The 21,227-nt window shown below is 46.4% G+C and overlaps 1 protein-coding gene across 6 annotated transcripts in view; it reads right to left on the bottom strand.

Annotated features, from left to right (window-relative positions):
* Positions 1–393: 393 nt before the first annotated feature.
* ablim3 (actin binding LIM protein family, member 3) overlaps positions 394–21,227 on the bottom strand; it is a 514,512-nt gene continuing 493,678 nt past the window's right edge. For 5 of the 6 annotated variants that reach the window (XR_011948320.1, XR_011948319.1, XR_011948323.1 and 2 more), the window contains 5 exons: positions 18,373–18,402; positions 11,116–11,174; positions 10,396–10,456; positions 4,201–9,856; positions 394–1,303 (listed from right to left, as the gene is read on the bottom strand). Coding sequence is in view for 1 of the 6 variants with exons in the window: in XM_072512118.1 (XP_072368219.1) it covers positions 1,190–1,303; positions 4,201–4,281; positions 9,849–9,856; positions 10,396–10,456; positions 11,116–11,174; positions 18,373–18,402 (353 nt within the window). In the remaining 5 variants the exon portion in view is untranslated. The remainder of the gene's footprint in view (positions 1,304–4,200; positions 9,857–10,395; positions 10,457–11,115; positions 11,175–18,372; positions 18,403–21,227) is intronic. The other variant, XM_072512118.1, reaches the window with a different exon arrangement.

Raw genomic sequence — 21,227 nt, forward strand, 5'->3', positions numbered from 1 at the left:
ATAATTAATCCTCACCAAGTTCATTTATCTTTTTCTGCTCAGCTTTTGGCGCATTTCAAAAATTATCAGTAGGATTCATGGCAATTCCCGCCTGGTAAGAGTCCCATTGAGGTCTTATGGAGGCCCACAGGGGGATATTCCTGGAGTAACCTGGATAGTCATTTTTCACATTGGCCGAGTGCAGTGGAAGATCTCTGTCTCCTCACCAGAAAACAGCTGCAGAGGGTAGAAGTGGGCAAAATCCTGGCAGGAGCTCTGCCTCGAGTTCCAACCAGTGGCAGCTGATATTCCCGTTTTCCACTTTTGCTCCAGTCTAGAATTACGACTTTATGTTGTACATCAATCAATTGCAAGTTCGCACATTGTAGCTGAATTGAAATGAGCACAAATCACTTTAAACCAAATTTACATTATTTATTTATCCAACAGAATACAGCAACTGACAGTGAGAAAACAATTATGGGCTCTATATCAGCTGGGAAAAAGGTCAATCAATTCAGTAAATTGTATAATTTATAGAAGTGTTAAACTGCGAGATCATAATGACTCCTGCTTAGGACAATGTACACAAAAATCTATTTCAGTAATATCTGCAATACTTTCCTCTGCAGAGCTTTTGTCATTAAGTAATTCTGCTTTGGTTTTGTAACTTAAATGTTCTGAAGTAATTTGATATTTGCAGAAGGAACTGATATGAAAAAGCAAGACTGAGCAAGAAAAGAAAAAACGAAAGATAAAGAAAGAAAGAGACAAACGGCAAATAATCCTAATTTATTCCAGAATTCCAATTTTAAACATGAAACTGGGCCTGTGAAACACGAGTCCCAAGAAATATGATGATTAATGGATTATATCACAAAATTTCCATGGTATAGGTCGGCATTCTTTGGCCACAGGGATTCGCTTTTCACACCAGTTTCCTGGTGGCGTGGAGTGGCTTCAATGGGAAATCCTATTGAGAAGCAGAGAAACCGCGCTGGGGGACCGGAGAATCCTCCCCTTACAATTAGTATGAGCCCACAAATGACCAATATTTGCAAAACATCCATAGATACATGTAGTTTCTCAACATTATATAATAATATGTAAACACTATGAAAAGATTGTGTGATTAAATGCTCTGTATACTCGTGTAGTCATGACCATACTATTTCTGTTTCTTTTTCTCCAATAGGATGCCGATGTGGGCTTAAAAGAGCCGGGCGTGCTTTTTCAATTCATTTCTTTTCCACAATGCAAGTCGATCAAACTCTCCAAGTGTCATCCCAAACACTCGGTAGAAATCTTCTGGAGATAAGTGACGCTGCAAAGAAACAAAGAGAGCCCATAAACATGTGCATAATTGTAGAAGAGCTTGCAGATTGCTTTCATGCTGCACCAAGCATTGCACTTGCAGCCTTACTAACACTGAATGGTGCATTTACCTCTGAAAGCATTCAAAGGGGGTAGCTTTATCAGTGCTGTCCAAATATAGTATGTGCTTCACTGGGAAGTAATACACACTCTGTCGTGCATACGTGGTCATAACTTATAAACTCAATGGGAGGGATTCTCCTCGAACCGGCGGGGCGGGCCACTCCGGCGCCGAGGAGTGGCGTGAACCACTCCGACGTCGGGCTGCCCCGAAGGTGCGGAATCCTCTGCACCTTCAGGGGCTAGGCCGGCGCTGGAGTGGTCTGCGCCGCGCCGGCGCCGAAGGGCGTCCGTCGGCCGGCGCGAGTTGGCGCATGCGCGGGAGCGCCAGCGTGCGCTGGAGTCATCTCAGAGCATGCACAGGGGGGGTTCATCTCCGCGCCAGCCATCGCGGACTGTTACAGCGGATGGCGTGGAGGAATAGAGTGCCCCCCACGGCACAGGCCCGCTCCTGCAAGGCCACCATGGGAGCATCCCCCGGGGCCCCACCGAGGCCGCCGGTAAATACCTGTTGTAATTTATGCAGGCGGGCCCGGCCGAAAACGGGCGACCACTCGGCCCAGCGCGGGCCGGAGAATCGCCAGGGGGCCGCTGCCAGTGGCCCCGACCGGCGTGACACGATTCCCGCCCCCGCCGAATTCCGGTCCCCGGAGAATCGCTCGTGCGCGATCTATGCGACGTGGCTAGGGGGCCATTGACTGAGCCCCCCCCCCCCCGATTCTCTGCGCAAAACTGGCCGAGTTCCCGACAGCGTGGTTCTAACCACATATCGGCGAATGGGAACCTCGGGTGACGGCTGCGGACTCAGTCCGCGGCTGCCCTGGTGGGGGCGGGGGGGATCGATCATCGGGGGAGGGCCTCATGGATGGCTCGGGGAGTGATCGGACGGCACGGATCCGCGGGCACGTGCGATCTTGGGAGTGTCTACATTTTGCATGACGGTCCGCGGTGTGAGTCCGCCATCGCGCACGGCACGGCCGCTGCAGGCCGCCGCCGTCCGCATGCACGGACTCCCGACCGGAAGTGCAGTGCCCTGTATCCGCAGCCAGAGCTACGAGGAGCACTGCAGAGCCCTGCCAGCCCCTTGCAGGTAAGAGGATCGCTCAGGACTTTCTTAAGGAAAGTCAAGAGTGAAACGCCAGTGAAAAACATAAGCCCTATCCTTGCGGGCATCACTCGTTGGTACGGGGCAGGCCAACTCTGTATACGTCGCAGTCCCTGGAACCCTGGAGTTCCTGAACTCCCCTTTCCGCATTTTCGAAGGAGAGAGGCAGCTCTATGGCCCTTTTTAGATCCAAGGCATATTCCGCTAACAGCTTCCTTTGGGCCACCATATTGTTTATGCCACACACCAAACGATCTCTTAACATTTCAAAGAGGGATGGGACAAAGTCACAACAATGCGAGGGTAACTTGCAAAGGCGTGCTAAAAATTCCGTAACCAATTCCCCAGGGGTTTGTCCAGCTGTATTAAAGTGGTATCTCTACATTAATACTGATGGTTTAGGGTTGGAATGATTCGCAACAAGTTTCATGAGTTCGCTAAAGGTCCGGCTAGGTGATGTCGGGAGCTTTACATGGGTATGTTCAGAGGGGCTGATGGGAAATGGAAAGACCACTAGGGGCAGCACTGGCAGATATAATGAGGGAAGCAAGCAGCCCTCAAGGCTCTTTGATTGATTAGACTGTGAGGAGAACAAAGGCAGAGATTTAGCTCAGGGCTGCTAGTGTGGTCAGGCCTAGTTGTAGTGCATAGAAAAGTTGTAACCTTTCTACTAGTACAGTTCTTAAAGTAAGAGCTCACGCAGTTATTTAAGTTGTGTTACTCAATAAACTTTATGTAAAACTTCTGGACGACTTTGAGCCTTCTTCCAAAAGCCTTTGCTGTAACTGAATTGAGTAGCACATGTAATCTGCCATACAGGTAACAAAACAGGTGAGGTCCTTGATTAAGCTGAATGTCGGGGACCCACAGATGGTCAGTAGCATTACCTTTAGCTGGTCATTTCCAACAATATAATTTGCCTGGAAGGAATACCACATTCATTCAGTACACTCGGCCCAGTCTTCAACACCTGCATCAAAAGTCTCTCGTCTTCCAAAAAGTGGTAATTTTAAAGTTTTGCTGATCTCGTTCTCATGCTGGGGAATTCCAGTGTAGTCAAGACATCCAGGATCACAGCCATTGTTTTCCTTGTCACCAGTATAAAAATTCAGGATGCCCCAGAGGGCAAATCCAAAAGAAGTTTAATTTGACAACAAATGTAAAGATAGCAACATAGCTTAGTCCCAAGGTCCCAGTTGGGACTCCTGCTCTCACCGGTCCCAGTACGGGCCGGCTTTAATAAGGCAATTTTTGGAGCCCCAGCTATTGGGCCTCTGCCCGCTAGCGGAGGAGCTCGTATTCCACAAGTCCCATGGGGGGCATCTATTGTGGTGTCCCTGAGGGTCTTGTGAGGGTTACTTCAGCGCTATTTTGTGCTTTTGGTGGTTTCAGTTACTTTATACAGAACAAATACATACTAGAGAGGCAAATTTCTTCTCTCCTCTCCTGAAGGGTTACAATGCCACAAACTCTGGAAACTTTCCTCTTATTTAATTGGCCTTTTTTAATACACAAAATGCCTTGTGGTTTAGTATAAACCAAATACAAATCCAGCACATTGCTTTCATATAAATGAATTTTTGATTATTATTGCTTGATTCTGGACTTGACATTATGCAAATACATGGAAACAACAGGACTATTGAGGTATCACAGAGACACAGTTGTTTCACATTACACACCTCTAATCTTGTTCTGTCAACATCTTTCGGCAACTTGTTCCGACCTCTGGTGGTTACCATTAGTAGGTGAAATGGATAAATCTGGAAAGGAAACAACATTCAATCAATTGCAGTGAACAAACCACTTCAAATGTATTTGGTGTAGAATGCAAATAAGAAGGAAAAATTGGACTACAGATAATGGTGAAAGGCTTTGGTAATCAGTACAATTATTACAACAAGTTTCCTCACATACTTCTGTTCTAAAAATCATTTAAGTGCCTAATAAGTGCAGAAAAATATACTACACAACATAATGTGCTCAATAAAACTCCTATCAAAACACGTTTGTAATTATTTCAAGGGATTGCTTTCCATGAAAGAGCCTTTAAGTTTTAAGCAGCTTCTTGCATGCGGGATGCAGACATATGTTTATTCAGAAATGTGGTAGCCAAGAATGATCTGTCACCATGATAACTCAATTAAAATGTCAGACAGCCCTGGCTCACACACCTCTGATTGTTTCTGACTGTGAACTCTGGCATTGTCAACGCTTACCTTCCATGTAACATATTCTTAGTTATCCTGTTAGTTTAGATTCTAATCTTTTTATGTCGACTTGCTTAGTAATTACTGGAAGGAAGAAATAACTATACAAATTTGGCAATGGCTGTGACTGCTTTGTTAATTGAGTCACAAATAATGGCATTTTAAACAGCTACCTTAAAGTGCTATAACAAAATTAAGTTTAATTATATAACATTTCCAAAGCAACGTTAAAAAAAAAGGTAATTCATGTGAATTCTCATTAGATTATTTCAACGGGTATAAGAGAATATTATATTTGTTCAGGTGTCCTGTTGAAATAGATGTGAAACAGATATCTAAACCCAGCATCGGCTGGTCTTCCCAATTTATATGGCCCGGCGCCCCTAACCCTCAGGAAAAACTGTTGGAAGCACGAGGCTTATGGTTCCTATTCCATCAAGTAAGGGAATCCTGCTCTACGATTTCACTTTTCAATAAAGCCCCAGTTTCTCTACAGCTGTCAAAACAATGGAGGTTTACATTTGCAAGTGCAGTGAATGGTGGGAAAATCTTCAGCTTCCAACAGAAAAGTGCAAAAGTGAGAGATGTGTTGTTTTAGTGTTACAAACAGATGGCACGGTACAATGATGTTTAAGCAGAGAATGCCTTGTGTCACACAGTCTTTTAGTGAGAGGCTTGTTAGTGTATTGTAACAGTAGAACATTTCAGCATTATTTACAGATAGTTTAGAAAATGGTAAACATAGTGACTTTTTATTAACTGACGTTATATCTTGTGAGATATGATTTAGCGGTGTGATATTTTAGAGTCCCTAGCAAACAGAGCATCTCTGATGCACAGAGAACTCACTGACAGCCAGCAGCAACAAGATAAAAATCCAATATAAGTCTGTTACCAACAGTTAACCTGTACCTGTTGATTGCAATGCAGGCAGGATGCCAATTTTGTGCTGCCTGCTTATTTGAATGATCTTTACATCCAATCAGCTCTCGTCATGCTGTTCATTCGCTGGACATAGCAGCAGGGGGTCAAGATAGTCAGTGGTTATCAGCACTTATAAATAGCCTGCCCTGATTAAAGTTAGTCTGCAACTTTTAAAGGGGAGGAGCATTGTGACTGGAGCAGGTACTGGAAATCATGGGTAGACGGTAAAGAGAGGAATGATGAAGAGGGGAGGGAACAGCCTCCAAGGTTTTTGGACACTGAACTGGAGGTTTCTGTGGCGGAGATGGAAAGGAGGAGAGATAAGTTTTATCAGAAGAAGTCCCGGGGCTCTCAAGATGCTCATTGAGAAGACAGTGGAAGCAGACAGCTATGAAGGTCAATGGCAGAATCCTGAGCACCTGGATTCAATACCACAAGAAGTTCAAGGACCTTACATGATTGTTCAAGGTCAGGGGATGTATCTTGAAATGCCAAATCCGAGCAACTGCATCACTAGCCTCTGCCCACTGCAGAAATCAGGACATGCACATCATTCACCAACCACCAATCTCCATTAATCTGGACTCATACCTGACATTCATACACATTACCTCAACCTCACGCACTTTTCACTGCTGCAGGTCTCACTCAGCTTACCCACACTGCCAGCTATTCAATCATAACAGGGATTTAATGGAAGCTGCACAGCTCTCCCATGTCTACGAAGGCCGCCCAGCAAACTCTGTCAGATTATTAGAAACTCCACTCCTGATCGTGGGACCCATAATGAAAGGTGGGTGGGATAGTCACTGAAAGCCATTCCCTTGCCCTTGGCTCCGCACACCACCTCCCTGCGACATCCACAAGGCAATGCCCATCCCTCCCCACTCACCTTTAGTCTGGGGTCCCAGGACGTTCCTGGGCCTCTGCTGAGAACATTGTTGCTAACTTTCACCACTCTCATTGGTGATGAGTAGCTACCAGCCTCTGATTGAGGGCACCATTCAGCGGGCAGACCTCAATCACAGAAGTAGCCCGACAGTGGCCTGAAGGGCATGGAACTGATGGGATTTGCTGCCGGTTATCCAACCTGTGGGCGAGATTCCCATCAGCCTGGAAAAATCCAGCCCATTGTACTTGCGTGTAATAATTGTTCAATCTGGGCAAACATACGATTGCTTGTCTTGTTCGCACAGGTCCCAGTTCCCCTGTTGGGGGCACTGTCCTGCCTTTTTGCTTTAATGACCACAAAAAGTGCTATAACTCAGCTTACGGTCCACAGGATGGAAGGATGAAGAGAAGGCTCAAGGGACAGTCTGGAGCTCTACTTGAAGTGCAGCAGCATTGGCTTGAGTGAGTGGGATGTGTTTGCTCAGAATGGCAAAAAATGCCTCTCAATCTGCATTATATTTTGAGTCCCAACACCTTAATGATGAGACAAATTGACAGTGGAGAAGGACGGAAAATCCTTCACTCCACTTCCCATTAATTCCTCAAGTGCCCAAAGATCTGTAGGTCAAAAATCAGCCTGCTCATCACATGAAGACCCATGGCAAAAACATGCAACCCTGAGTGGAAGTTGTCTGTGAATTGAGGGACAGACCCTACCAATGGCCACAGTCTATGGACAAGTGTAAGTGATCCGCAATCCTTTGCCTCCGACTGCAAAACATGGATTGGTTTTACAAACATGTCTAATGAATCAGAGAAGGAATATTATCTTGAAGTTCTTGTAATTACAACTTACCTTTACGATTGCAGGCCATGCTATCACTGCTGCAAATAATTCATCCTCTTGCAGTTTAATGCTATTAATTTTCATATTCATGGCATAATCATGCCTCATTTACTATGAAGCTTCACTAAAAGGCTGAACCAACTAAACTGGATTGTTTGAGGAAATCCCAGAATATGTTAACACGAAAGGAATGCAATTAATTTTCAAGTATGGTTTTACGCAAGGTGCTTGGTGCTAAATAAGAGATTTGATACGGCACTTGCTATTACAAGGGATGTAGCTGTGTGCATGGAGTGGCTAAGAGATGCAAAGCAAAATTTGTGGTAAATAGAATTTTTTCAGATTAGCGGGAATTAGGTAGTGTTATTTCTTCGGGACCCATGAGGAAAAGTGGAAGAAATTGAAGGAAAACAAACAAAAGATTGGAGATGTTGGCAGAGAGTAGGCCGAAGTAACTCAAGGTAGAGAAAACGAACAGTAAAGGAAGGCCACCTTTGATGGTAAGATTTTTTTTATCAGATTGGTGGAACAGATAAGATCTATCTTGAATGGTGGGAGTTCAGAAAGGAAAGACCATAACAAAATAAAATGGGATTCTGTGTTTTATGTACAGAGATATTGAATATAAAAGCAGGAGAGTGATGTTGAATCAAGATATTGATTAAGCCAGTGCTGGAGTACTGCACATACTACTGTACATCTTATAATAGGAAGGATATTACAGACATGGAAACGTGAACAGTAAAGATTCACTGGAATGGTATGAAGACGGAGAGGTTATAATTTTGAAGGAAGGCAAGAAAAGATGGCACTTTATTTATTGGAGCATAGAAGGCAAATCTAATGAAACCTTTCAAAATTATGAAAGATACTTAGAGGATAAATAGTAATAGATTCGCTGGTTAGCAAACTGATGACAATTATCACAGGGAAAACAAAAAGGTGTATATTGGAGGCTTTCGCATAATTTCTACATTGTCATTGAATTTCTATGCACAAGGAGGCCGTTCGGCCCATCAAGTCTGCACCGACCCTCTGAAAGAGCACCCTAACCAGACTCCCACCCTATCCTTACAATCCCGTAACCCCACCTAACCTGCAAATCCCTGGACACTAAGGAGCAATTTAACATGGCCAATCTACCTAACCTGCACATCTTTGGACTGTGGGAGGAAACCGGAGCACCTGGAGGAAACCCACGCAGACACGGGGAGAACAGGCAAACTCCACACAGTCACGCGAGGCCGGAATTGAACCCGGGTCCTTGGTGCTGTGAGGCAGCAGTGTTCATCACTGTGCCACTGTGCCGCCCCTTCAGTGATTTTAGGCCTTCGGCAATTATAGAGTATCAAAGATTACACCAAAACTTGTACATTCAACATTTTTTGAAATGGTTGACCTAGCACTTACTTACTAGCACTGAGTAATACAATTTCAACATGCCTTTTAAAACCTGATTAATTGTCTTTCATAATAAAGTGACAAATTAACACATTTGTTTTGAAAGAAGTGGGCATGGAATTGCCTCAGGAGGTAGATGCCAAAACAGAGAATAAGAGATAATCAGTTCTGATTCTGTATTAGCAATAGAAGTCTTCCAAGTTGCAGCCTTCGTCATTTTAGGCAGCAACTAAATAATATTAGTAAGAAGGCCACTGACACTGCATGGTAAAAGGGTTACCATATAAATATGCAGACGTGAGTAAATGATGTCTGGCAAACATCTTCAACTTACTCTTACTCGGAAAACCCTTGGGCAGGATTCTCTGCTGGCGGGATGCTCCTTTTTGCAGGCACCGGGGGTTTCCCGACGGCGTGGGGCTGCCCCACAATGGGAAACCCCATTGACCGGCCAGCGTAAAGGAGAATCCCGCCGGCGAGTCGAGACTGAAAAGTGACGTGGCGGGGCAGAGAATCCAGCCCCTTATATTCTGGGATGGTGTGAAATTATCTGAGATTATTATGTAGGGTGATGTTGATTTTACGGCACAGTGGTTAGTCACCGCACCAGAGACCTGGTTTTGATTCTGATCTTGGATAACTGTCTGTGCGGAGCTTGCACGTGCTCCTTCGTGGGTCTCCTCTGAGTGCTCTAGTATACTCCCACAGTCCAAAGATGTGCAGTTTAAGTGGATTGGCCATGCTACATTGCCCCTTAGTGCTCAAGGGTTAGGTGGGGTTACAGGGATAGGGCAAGGGAGTGGGCCTGCGCTGGGGGTTGGGGGATGGAGCTCTTTCATAGGGTCAGTGCAGACTCGATCGGCCAAATGGCCTCCTTCTGCACTGTAGGGATTACATTTCTGCTGTTAGGATGGAGATCACCAGTTAGCAATCAAGAATTATATTTAATTATTGTAAAGGAATCAATGGCAGTACGAGAGGGCATTTCCTTTCTCTCCTTCATTGCAGCACAGCAGGGATCTATCGATGGCAACAGGCTCCAATCTGCAGTCCTTACCTTGTATTCTGTAAAAGAAAGAAAAGATATTTTACATGAAACAGAAGAATAAACAGAGCCACACCAATACAATTACGTGTATCTAGCACCTCTTCTACTATCTAAAGTTAAAATTCATCACTGCTCCTGTGAGTGGTTTCGGGCATTGAGAGACAAGTGTTCGCACAAGAACACTGACGCAGCAACATTATTACATATTATAAAACCACCAATATTTTAAATACTGTGCAGTCTTTGACCCTTTCCATCACCATCTCTAACCTGGTGCACTGCCATGCATACTGATGGTATGACTTTCCTGTCCTCAGAAAATTTTGGCATAAAATATTAAAAAGTAGATATAATAATCCCGTCAGTACAGAAATTCTGAACCACATTTAGCTCGTGAAGGGAAGGGAAGGACATTCCTTTTTAATTGTCAGTACTGTGTGCGTGCATCAATACACTTAACATTATTTTAACAATTCAAACAGGTCGTCAGATGCTTTTTTAGTCTTTATTTAAGCATTTTATATTTTATTTTATCCAGCCAGTCTTAATATCTTACCTCTCATTCCCCAGTTAACAGAACTGTCGTTATCATATTGGAAAATATCAGCACTCTGAGGCTAAAGAAATGGTGAATGGTGTTGGGTGAAAATAAACAATCTGTTAGTTATTTGCAGTTTAAAATAACATTCTTTGAACTGCTTTTTCACCACTCCGAGCATTAAACCATCATCCTATCTTCAAGACTGATTTGATCAATATAATAAAGAATTTGCATGAAATCTCTACCTGGTTTGTTACATACTTAGAGAATGTGCAAATGTACAGTTATACATTCTAATTATAATGCTGTATAATTACTTTGATATATTCAATGTTATTAAAACTGCACGTTGTAGACACCGACATCTCTCAACTCATGACTCATGAATGCTAGCTGAGAAGCAGGTGAGCCCGATAGGTGAGCTGGACACTTGGAGCAGGAGAAATGACAATACATTTAAAATATCTTTGCAGGGGTGGGAACATTTAAAAATAAAATTCATTTCAGGATATGGGCCCTGCTGGCTAGGCCAGCATTTATTGCCCATCCCTAGTTGCCCTTGAGGAGGTGGTGGTAAGCTGCCTTCTTCAACCGCTGAAGTCCCTGTGGTGTAGTTACACCCAAATTGAATACAAAATCAGACAGAAGCAGACATTTACACTGAATCAATGCACACTTTCATTTTTCTCCTTCAGGAGACGAGCCAACCAGGTGATGAACAAAATGTAATCTTACCCTGTGCAATCCATTCCTCATATAAGCAGGAAGAGAAGCAGATTTGGAAATCAGTGGATCTGTGGTAAAATAATAGTTCCATTAGTATTACTAATTACAAAAGTAAAACCAGACTATCTTATAAAAACTATATCGGCAAAACAAAATGCTCAGAACTGAGAGGTGGAGGTTACATTTCATGCCTTGTTTTTCAAAGTCTGAATCCTGTTCCAACATCAGTGTGGAATTTGCACAATGTATTGTAGATCCTCTTAAAACCACTAGATGGTGCTTAAAGTTAAAATGTTGAGGAATCCTTGTTTTCATCCAAATCGGCCGGAATAGTAAAACATAGGAAAGTTGATAGATTGATGTTGGATGAAGTAGAAATGTCTTTACTCACCATCATGAAGTGAAACTATCACAACAGAGGGGGATCTTATCGAAACTCAAATGTTGAAGAGTATCACATCTTTTCTGAAAAAGGCTAAAACATTTTGTGCACAAGCCCGATTTGCTACTTGTAGAAAAATTCCAAATATGTTCTTTATGCAGGCAGTTAGAATCTGGTTTTAAATCGTGCACAGCGGAAGTCTCACACCCGCCCCCTCCACTGTGTTGAACAGATTTGAGTGAAATCTAGGCTGGGCACACTATGATGAGCAGCAGACATAAGGGCGACACTCTCACATGTGGCATACCAGCTGGTGAGAGGATCTGGATATCAAATAAAGGAAGGATCCAGCACCACAAGCACAGAGTAGAAGGACAACAAGTGCTAAGCAAATTCAAGTGGCTTCTTTTAAATAATGTTCAGCTTTGTAACAAATTTACAGTAACAAGCCATTCAAATAGTAAGTACAGGCATTCCATCTAAATATTTCATTTTTCTTTTATTCATTCACGGATGTGGGCGTCACTGGCTGGGCTAGCGTTTATTGCCAATCCCAGAGGCCATTTAAGAGTCAACCACATTTCTGTGGATCTGGAGTCACATGTAGGCCAGACCAGGAAAGGACGACGTATTTTCTTCCCTCAAGGACATTAGTGAACCAGATGGGTGTTTACGACGACCGACAACAGTTGCATGGTCATCGTTAGACTTTTAATTTCAGATAATTTTTATTTAAATCAAATTTCACCATCTGCCATGGTGGAATTTGAACCCAGGTCCCCAGAGTGCTACCGATGGTCTCTAGATTACTAGCCCAGCGACAATACCACTAGGCCATTGCCTCCCCTAATGTCTACCTCATACTCTGCAGGAAAGGATGTCCTGCAGCGTGGTACATTGGCGAGACCATGCAGACGCTGCGACAACAGATGAACAGACATCGCGCAACAATTGCCAGGCAGGAATGTTCCCTTCCAGTCGGGGAACACTTCAGCAGTCAAGGGCATTCAGCCTCTGATCTTCGGGTAAGCGTTCTCCAAGGCAGCCTTCAGAACGCGCAACAACGCAGAATCGCCGAGCAGAAACTTACAGCCAAGTTCCGCACACATGAGTACGGCCTCAACCGGGACCTGGGATTCATGTCGCATTACATTCACCCCCCACCATCTGGCCTGGGCTTGTGAAATCCTACCAATTGTCCTGGCTTGAGACAATTCACACCTCTTTAACCTGCTCTATCTGGACCTGTAACGAGTTAATTACCTGCAAAGACTCGCATTCAAAGTATCATCTTGCATTTTTGACTTTGTCTATATATATGTTTCTGGAACCCACTTCTTCACTCACCTGAGGAAGGAGTAGTGCTCCGGAAGCTAGTGATTCGAAACAAACCTGTTGGACTGTAACCTGGTGTTGTAAGACTTCTTACTGCCCCTAATGTAATGAGCCTCTCTATGAAGAGACCAATTAAAATTAATATTGAAATTAATTGAAAAAGGGTTAGGGTCACGATATTAAAAAATGTAAGCCACAAAATGGATGGATTATGGTCAAGTTATGTAGAATATAATTGGCAGATCATGATGTTCAGTGTTTCTGAAAATTAAACCATGAAATGGAATGTATATTGTGACTTATCCACAGCCATCACCCCAAATTTCCAATTTATTTTGTGTGGATAATGAATCTTGTGATGAAATGTAGCACATAACTATTCTATGACATGCAGCACAGAATTATGCAATGAAACATAGCATGCTATTAAACGTCCCCCAAAAAGTAGTAGAGTATTATGTGGTGAAATGCAGCTGTGGTTGGAGGATTGGAGTCAGCCTACGAACAGCAATGGCAGCATTCCATTATCCAAGTTCTCTTCTCAAACAAACCAAATTAAAATTAGGCTAGTAATGATTCCAACCATCAATACCCTGCACAGCAGTGATATGCAGAAACAACTCAAAACAGCGCTGTATCATGTTTGAATGGTTCTTCAAAACAGTGATGGCAGGATTCCTAGTGTAGCGCACAAAGACTCCGTGAGACGAATAGAGTGAAGTCGATGAGGCTTTATTAAGCGTGTCTGTTCCCCCGCAGCTCGATAGTAGAATGGCCTGCGGGGGAGGACTTCGGCTTCTTATACTCCGCCTTCAGGGCGGAGCTAGAGGTCAACAGCCAACCAGGACCCGGGATCTGTCAGCCAATGACATTAGGGCTTCCAGTCCCACATGACCCCTAATACATACTACCACATTCACCCCTTGTCAAAAATGAACCCGGCGGGGTGATGCTTCGCATGGTGGTAAGGGTTTACAGGGCTGGTCCTGGGAGGAAAACATTCATATGGCAATACAGTATGTACAATTTTGTCCTGTTTCAACTATTTACAGAAGGTATCGGGAGAAAAGCAAAATGTTCTTGTGAAAAGTCCATATATTGATTTAGATCGACGCCACGAGTCGGTCGGGCGGTCTGGTCGTCCGTGTCGATCGCCTCGGCCCCGGTGGTGGTGCTTGTTCCGGTGTTGTCGTCTCCGGGGGCCTTACGGTTTCAGCTCGGGCTTTATTCTTGGTCGGGCCTGAGGGGAGGGGAACCGATCCTCCTGGGAAGGGGGCGGTCGCGGGGTGCGGCGGTGGCAGGAAGGGGGGGGTTGGGTGAATGGTGTCGGGGGGGTGTGTGTGTTGCCGGCGGGCGCCAGATCCCGCAGGGAGACCGTGTCCTGTCGGCCGTCGGGGTACTCCACGTAAGCGTACTGCGGGTTTGCGTGGAGGAGGTGAACCCTTTTGACCAACGGGTCCGCCCTGTGTGCCCGCACATGCTTTCGGAGCAAGATGGGTCCTGGGGCCGCCAGCCAGGTCGGCAGTGACGTTCCAGAGGAGGACTTCCTAGGGAAGACAAGGAGACGCTCATGAGGCGTTTGATTAGTGCTCGTACACAATAGCGACCGGATGGAGTGGAGAGCGTCCGGGAGGACCTCCTGCCACCGTGAAACTGGGAGGTCCCTGGACCGTAGGGCCAGTCGGACGGTCTTCCAGACCGTGCCGTTCTCCCTCTCTACTTGCCCATTCCCCCGGGGGTTGTAGCTGGTCGTCCTGCTTGAGGCTATGCCCTTGCTGAGCAGGAACTGGCGCAGCTCGTCACTCATGAAAGAGGACCCCCTGTCGCTGTGGACGTATGCGGGGCAACCGAACAGTGTGAAGATGGTGTTCAGGGCTTTAATGACTGTGGCCGCGGTCATGTCAGAGCAGGGGATGGCGAATGGGAAGCGGGAGTACTCGTCCACCACATTAAGGAAGTATGTGTTGCGGTTGGTGGAGGGGAGGGGCCCTTTGAAATCCAGACTAAGGCGTTCAAAGGGGCGGGAAGCCTTAATCAGGTGCGCACCATCCGGCCTGAAAAAATGCGGTTTGCATTCTGCGCAGATGTGGCAGTCCCTTGTGACTGTACGGACCTCCTCTAAAGAGTATGGGAGGTTGCGGGACTTGATAAAGTGGAAAAACCGAGTGACCCCCGGGTGGCAGAGGTTCTCGTGGAGGGTTTGGAGGCGGTTAATTTGTGCGTTGGCACATGTGCCGTGGGATAGGGCATCGGACGGCTCGTTCAGCTTTCCGGGACGATACAAGATCTCGTAGTTGAAGGTGGAGAGCTCGATCCTCCACCTTAAGATCTTGTCGTTTTTGATTTTGCCCCGCAGTGCATTATCGAACATGAAGGCTACCAACCGTTGGTCGGTGAGGAGAGTGAATCTCCTGCCGGCCAGGTAATGCCTCCAATGTCGCACAGCTTCCACTATGGCTTGGGCTTCCTTTTCCACTGAGGAGTGGCGGATTTCTGAAGCGTGGAGGGTTCGGGAGAAAAAGGCCACGGGTCTGCCCGCTTGGTTAAGGGTGGCCGCTAGAGCTATGTCGGAGGCGTCGCTCTCGACCTGGAAGGGGAGGGACTCGTCGATGGCACGCATCGTGGCCTTTGCGATATCCGCTTTGATGCGGCTGAAGGCCTGGCAAGCCTCTGTCGACAGAGGGAAGGTCGTGGTCTGTATTAGGGGGCGGGCCTTGTCTGTGTACTGGGGGACCCACTGGGCGTAGTATGAAAAAAACCCCAGGCAGCGTTTCAGGGCTTTTGAGCAGTGCGGGAGGGGAAATTCCATGAGGGCGCGCATACGTTCGGGGTCGGGGCCTATTATCCCATTGCGCACTACGTAGCCCAGAATGGCTAGCCGGTTGGTGCTAAAAACGCACTTGTCCTCGTTGTACGTGAGGTTCAAGGCTTTGGCGGTCTGGAGGAATTTTTGGAGGTTGTCGTCGTGGTCCTGCTGGTCGTGGCCGCAGATGGTTACATTGTCGAGATACGGGAACGTGGCCCGCAACCCATGTTGATCAACCATTCGGTCCATCTCCCGTTGGAAGACCGAGACCCCGTTTGTGACGCCAAATGGGACCCTTAGGAAATGGTATAATCGCCCGTCTGCCTCGAAGGCTGTGTACTTGCGGTCACTTGGGCGGATGGGGAGCTGATGGTAGGCGGACTTGAGGTCCACGGTGGAGAAGACTTTATATTGGGCAATCCGATTGACTATGTTGGATATGCGGGGGAGAGGATACGCGTCTAGTTGTGTGTACCTGTTGATGGTCTGGCTATAGTCTATGACCATCCTTTGTTTCTCCCCTGTCTTCACTACTACCACCTGTGCTCTCCAGGGGCTATTGCTGGCCTGGATTATGCCTTCCTTTAGTAGCCGCTGGACTTCGGACCGAATGAAGGTCCGGTCCTGGGCGCTGTACCGTCTGCTCCTAGTGGCGACGGGTTTGCATTCCGGGGTGAGGTTCGCAAACAAGGACAGGGGTTGCACCTTGAGGGTTGCGAGGCCGCAGATAGTGAGTGGGGGTATTGGGCCGCCGAATTTGAACGTAAGGCTCTGTAGATTGCACTGGAAATCTAATCCCAGTAATGTGGGGGCGCAGAGTTGGGGAAGGACGTGTAGTTTGTAGTTTTTGAACTCCCTCCCCTGCACCGTTAGGGTAACTATGCAGAAATCTTTGATCTGTACGGAGTGGGATCCTGCAGCTAGGGAAATCTTTTGTGCGCTGGGATAGGTGGTCAAGGAACAGCGTCTTACCGTGTCGGGGTGGATAAAGCTCTCCGTGCTCCCGGAGTCGACTAGGCATGGTGTCTCGTGCCCGTTTATTAGCACCGTTGTCGTCGTTGTCTGGAGTGTCCGGGGCCGAGCTTGATCGAGCGTTATTGAAGCGAGACGTGGTTGTAGTAGTGGAGCGTCTTCCTCAAATCCCGTGGAGCCGTCGACACTGGGGTCCGTTGTTGCCGTCCAAGATGGCGTCGGGGATGAACAAAATGGCTGCCCCCATACATCGCACATGGCTGGGGGGTCACAAGATGGCGGCGGGGGTGGACAAAATGGCTGCCCCCATGCGTCGTGCAGGTCTGGGGTGGTCAAAGATGGCGGCGCCCTTCCTCCCCTCGTGGTGGCCGGGACCCAAAATGGCGGCGTCTGCGGGTCGCACATGGGGCGCTGGGGGGGTTGGGGAGCGTTAGGACCGCGCGGGGCTCCCTCATCTCTGGGGACAGCGGTGGTCGGGACCCAAATTGGTAGCGCCGGCGGGTCATACGTGGGGACGGGGAGGGGGGGGGGGGTTGGGGAGCGTAAGCGGCGTGCAGGGCTCCCTGTTCTCCCGGGACCGCGGTGGTGGGGACCCAGAGTGGCTGCGCCTGCGGGTCGTACATGGGGCGCTGGGGGGGTTGGGGAGCGTAAGCGGCGTGCAGGGCTCCCTGTTCTCCCGGGACAGCAGCGACCTCGCGGGATCGGCACACAACCGCGAAATGGCCCTTTTCCCCGCAGCTCTTGCAGATTGCTGCGCGGACCGGGCAGCGCTGCCGGGGGTGTTTCGCCTGGCCGCAGAAATAGCAGCGGGCGCCCCCGGTGCGACTTGGCGTTTGGACCGCGCAAGCCTGTGGGGTGTCCGGGGGGGGGTGGGTGGGTTTGTCGCGACGGGTACGTACGGAGCCCAATGGGCTGCCGCGCGGTCGGGGCCGTAGGCGCGGGTATTACGTGCGGCCACGTCTAGGGAGGCTGCTAGGGCCCGTGCCTCTGAGAGTCCTAGCGACTCTTTTTCTAGAAGTCTTTGGCGGATTTGGGAGGAATTCATACCTGCCACAAAAGCATCGCGCATTAACATGTCCGTGTGTTCATTTGCGTTCACCGAAGGGCAGCTGCAGGCTCGTCCCAAAATCAGCAGCGCGGCGTAGAATTCGTCAATCGATTCTCCGGGACTTTGCCGTCTGGTCGCGAGCTGGCAGCGAGCGTAGATTTGGTTAACTGGGCGGACATAGAGACTTTTCAGTGCTGCGAACGCCGTCTGGAAATCCTCCGCGTCTTCGATGAGGGAGAAAATCTCCGTGCTTAACCTCGAGTGCAGGACCTGTAGTTTTTGGTCTTCTGTGACCCGGCCGGTGGCCGTTCTGAGGTAGGCCTCGAAACAAGTCTGCCAGTGCTTGAAGGCTGCTGCCGCGTTCACTGCGTGGGGGCTGATCCTCAGGCATTCCGGGATGATCCTGAGCTCCATAGTCCTTTTTAGGCACGCTTAATAAATTGTAGCGCACAAAGACTCCGTGAGACGAATAGAGTGAAGTCGATGAGGCTTTATTAAGCGTGTCTGTTCCCCCGCAGCTTGATAGTAGAATGGCCTGCGGGGGAGGACTCCGGCTTCTTATACTCCGCCTTCAGGGCGGAGCTAGAGGTCAACGGCCAACCAGGACCCGGGATCTGTCAGCCAATGACATTAGGGCTTCCAGTCCCACATGACCCCTAATACATACTACCACACCTAGAAATATCAAAATTTGGGTTTCACAACAGGCTGCCTTTTACTCACCACTATCGCCCATATATGTTCCTCTGGGAGCTGTAATCAGAGGATTTAAAGCAAATTAGTAACTCTCTCTCTTACCAAAAACTGGTCCGAATGCTTTACCAGTAAGCAATTTTTTCATGATTTAGCAATAATCTGAATAGATTATTTTTTTATCGTTGTGAGAAATGGGAAATTATAATGCAATTAAAATTATTCAATTGAATAGGAACTGAGAAGTTGTTGCTAACAAATGCAAGATAAGCATTGGCTGTGAATAAGGTGTGGAAGAGGACATGATTGCAATATCCGGTACGTGTGCGTAAAACCACGGTTAATGACATTACCTACATAACTGGAATTCACACGATTAAAATCACTTCCTTCCTGCAGCTGAACAACAAAAATGAAGTGGGGAAAAATAATAGTTTATCACGCAGATGTATTGCGCAGGATATTCTTCTGGTTCAATACTTTGTGTAATTTCGGGCGGAATCATCTGCTCTGGCTGGTGTAGAGCTTGGAGGTGGGAAGCTAAGTCATTTAAAGAAACAAGGGTAGTTTTAAGGGATTTATATTTGTATTGATATGTATTAGAAAGCAGGTACTTAGGGCTTAGTTTAATGTTTCTGTGCCTGGAAGGGTAAACCTATAGTTAGATTCATGTTGGACAAAGGTGTTTGTATGTTTGGGGGTTGGTTTAAATTCCAACTGTGATTCTATTGTACTTAGAGAGAGCTATGGCATGAAGAATAAATAGGTCAGAAGTATGGGGGCAGTGCATAGCAGTTGGAGGCCCTTATAAGAGTAAGAAAACATTTAAGTTTTCATTTTAACTAGATATATTGCAGTTGGAAACAAGTCACCGGGGAGTGAACATCTTTCAACTCTGCCAGGAGAAGCTGGGCAGGACAAGGGAGTTGCAAATATACAGGTTTCCTAAAGAACAAGTTACAGTCCAGATAACCAGGGAATAGGGACAGAAACAATCTCTAAGACGACTGAAGTTATGAGAACGGAGACCAAGGTATTGTTTAGAAGAATTCAAGGACGAGTAAGCAAAGTGTTCTGAATTAAAGAGAAAACTGCAGTAACCAGAGTTAAAGTGGTAAAGTTTCGGAGGTAAACACATTTTTGATGCTATTTTATTAGAGTCTGGGAATTGAGAGTTAAAGCAATTATGAACAGTTTGTGTATCAGTCAAGACAAATAAATCTTAAAGGGGTTGGTGTAAAACCTGGACTGTAATCACTGTTAAAATTGGAAGCTTTCCTTAATTGTGTAATTTGAAAAACCTGGACTGGATTTCAAAATACAAACCGCTCAGGGAAAGCATTATGTGAGAGAAGATTTTAAAGTGTGTTTTTGGGAGCGAAGTTTGGAAAATTTCATGTGACAATCATCTGGGGGGGGGGGGGGGGGGTTCTGAGCAGAAACCCGCAGACACTAACTTAGGTTTGGAGCAGAGTGTATTTGACTGGGATCATAACATTAAAGGACAGTGATTTAAGGGCTGAAGATACCAAATTAGGTAATAGTCAGGATTTTAGGTTTGAGTTACATTTTAGAACATAAGAATGAGAAGCAGGAGTTTGCAATTTAGCCTCTGGAGCTTGCTCCACCATTCAATACGATCATGGCTGATCTCATCTCAGCCTTATCTCCACCTTCCTGACTGCTCCCCATAACCCTTCATCCCGCTACTAATTAAAACCTATCTATCTCTTCCTTAAATTTGTTTAGTCTGGCGTCCACTGCACTCTGGGATAGGGAATTCCACTGACTTACAGCCTTTTGAGTGAAGTAATTTCTCTTCACATCTGTTTTAAATCTCTCACTACTTCGCCTAAAATGATCGCCTTTCATTCTACAACGTCCAACAAGGGGAATCGTTCACTCTATGTCTACCCTGTCAATTGCCGTTAGCATCTTGTATACCTCAATCGGATCCCCTCTCGTTCTTCTAAACTCCAGTGAGTAAATTGCTCAATCACTCTTCATCAGGCACATCCTTCATCCCTGGAATCAATCCAGTGAATCTTCTCTGAACTTTCTAATGCATTTACATCCTTCCTCAAGTAAGGGGACGAAAACTGTGCAGTACTCCAGTTGCAGTTTCACCAATGCCCTATACAGTTGTAACAGCAATTCCCACTTATATACTCTATTTAATTAGCAATGAATGTCAGAATTCCATTTGTCTTCCTTATCATCTGCTGTACCTCCATACTAATGTTCTGTGATTCATGCATGAGGATACCCAGATCCCTCTGCACTGAAGCATTTTGAAGTTTCTCTCCATTTTGATAATAAGTTGCCTTTTTATTCCTCCATCCAAAATGGTAATGGATTGGTTAGCCAATTCTCTATCCGAGCTAATATATTACCTCCAACCCCATGAGATTGTACCTTGTGTATTAACCTTATCAAATGCCTTCTGGATGTTCAGATACAATATATGGGCCCCTGTAGATCTAGTGTATCCATTGCTCCCAGTGGTGCTGGTGGAGCTGTAGAGCTGTCGGCTCTCCGACTGACCGGCAACTCATGGAAGCGGGATCTCAACCCTTAAAGGGACAGAAGACCCGGCGCTATGCAGTTAGTTGTCTAATGTGTACAGAATTACTTCAGTGCTCCAGGAAATGGCCACAATGGGGTTGTCCCAGCTTTCTGGCTTGTTGACATGGCTGCCGTTAAACTTAGCCCTATGTGGGTCAATTTGACCAACCACACTGTGCACGCAGAATATCACCAACATTAGTTGCATTGATTTGTTTTTCTCCCTCCTCTCCATCATCTCAGATTCTGTATGCATCCCAACTCCAAGAGGGGCAGTTTCAAGACCATTTCCAACATAGGATTTGAACCAATTTGTAAAA

This window comes from Scyliorhinus torazame, chromosome 7, assembly GCF_047496885.1.
Source record: "Scyliorhinus torazame isolate Kashiwa2021f chromosome 7, sScyTor2.1, whole genome shotgun sequence".
Lineage (NCBI taxonomy): Eukaryota > Metazoa > Chordata > Chondrichthyes > Carcharhiniformes > Scyliorhinidae > Scyliorhinus > Scyliorhinus torazame.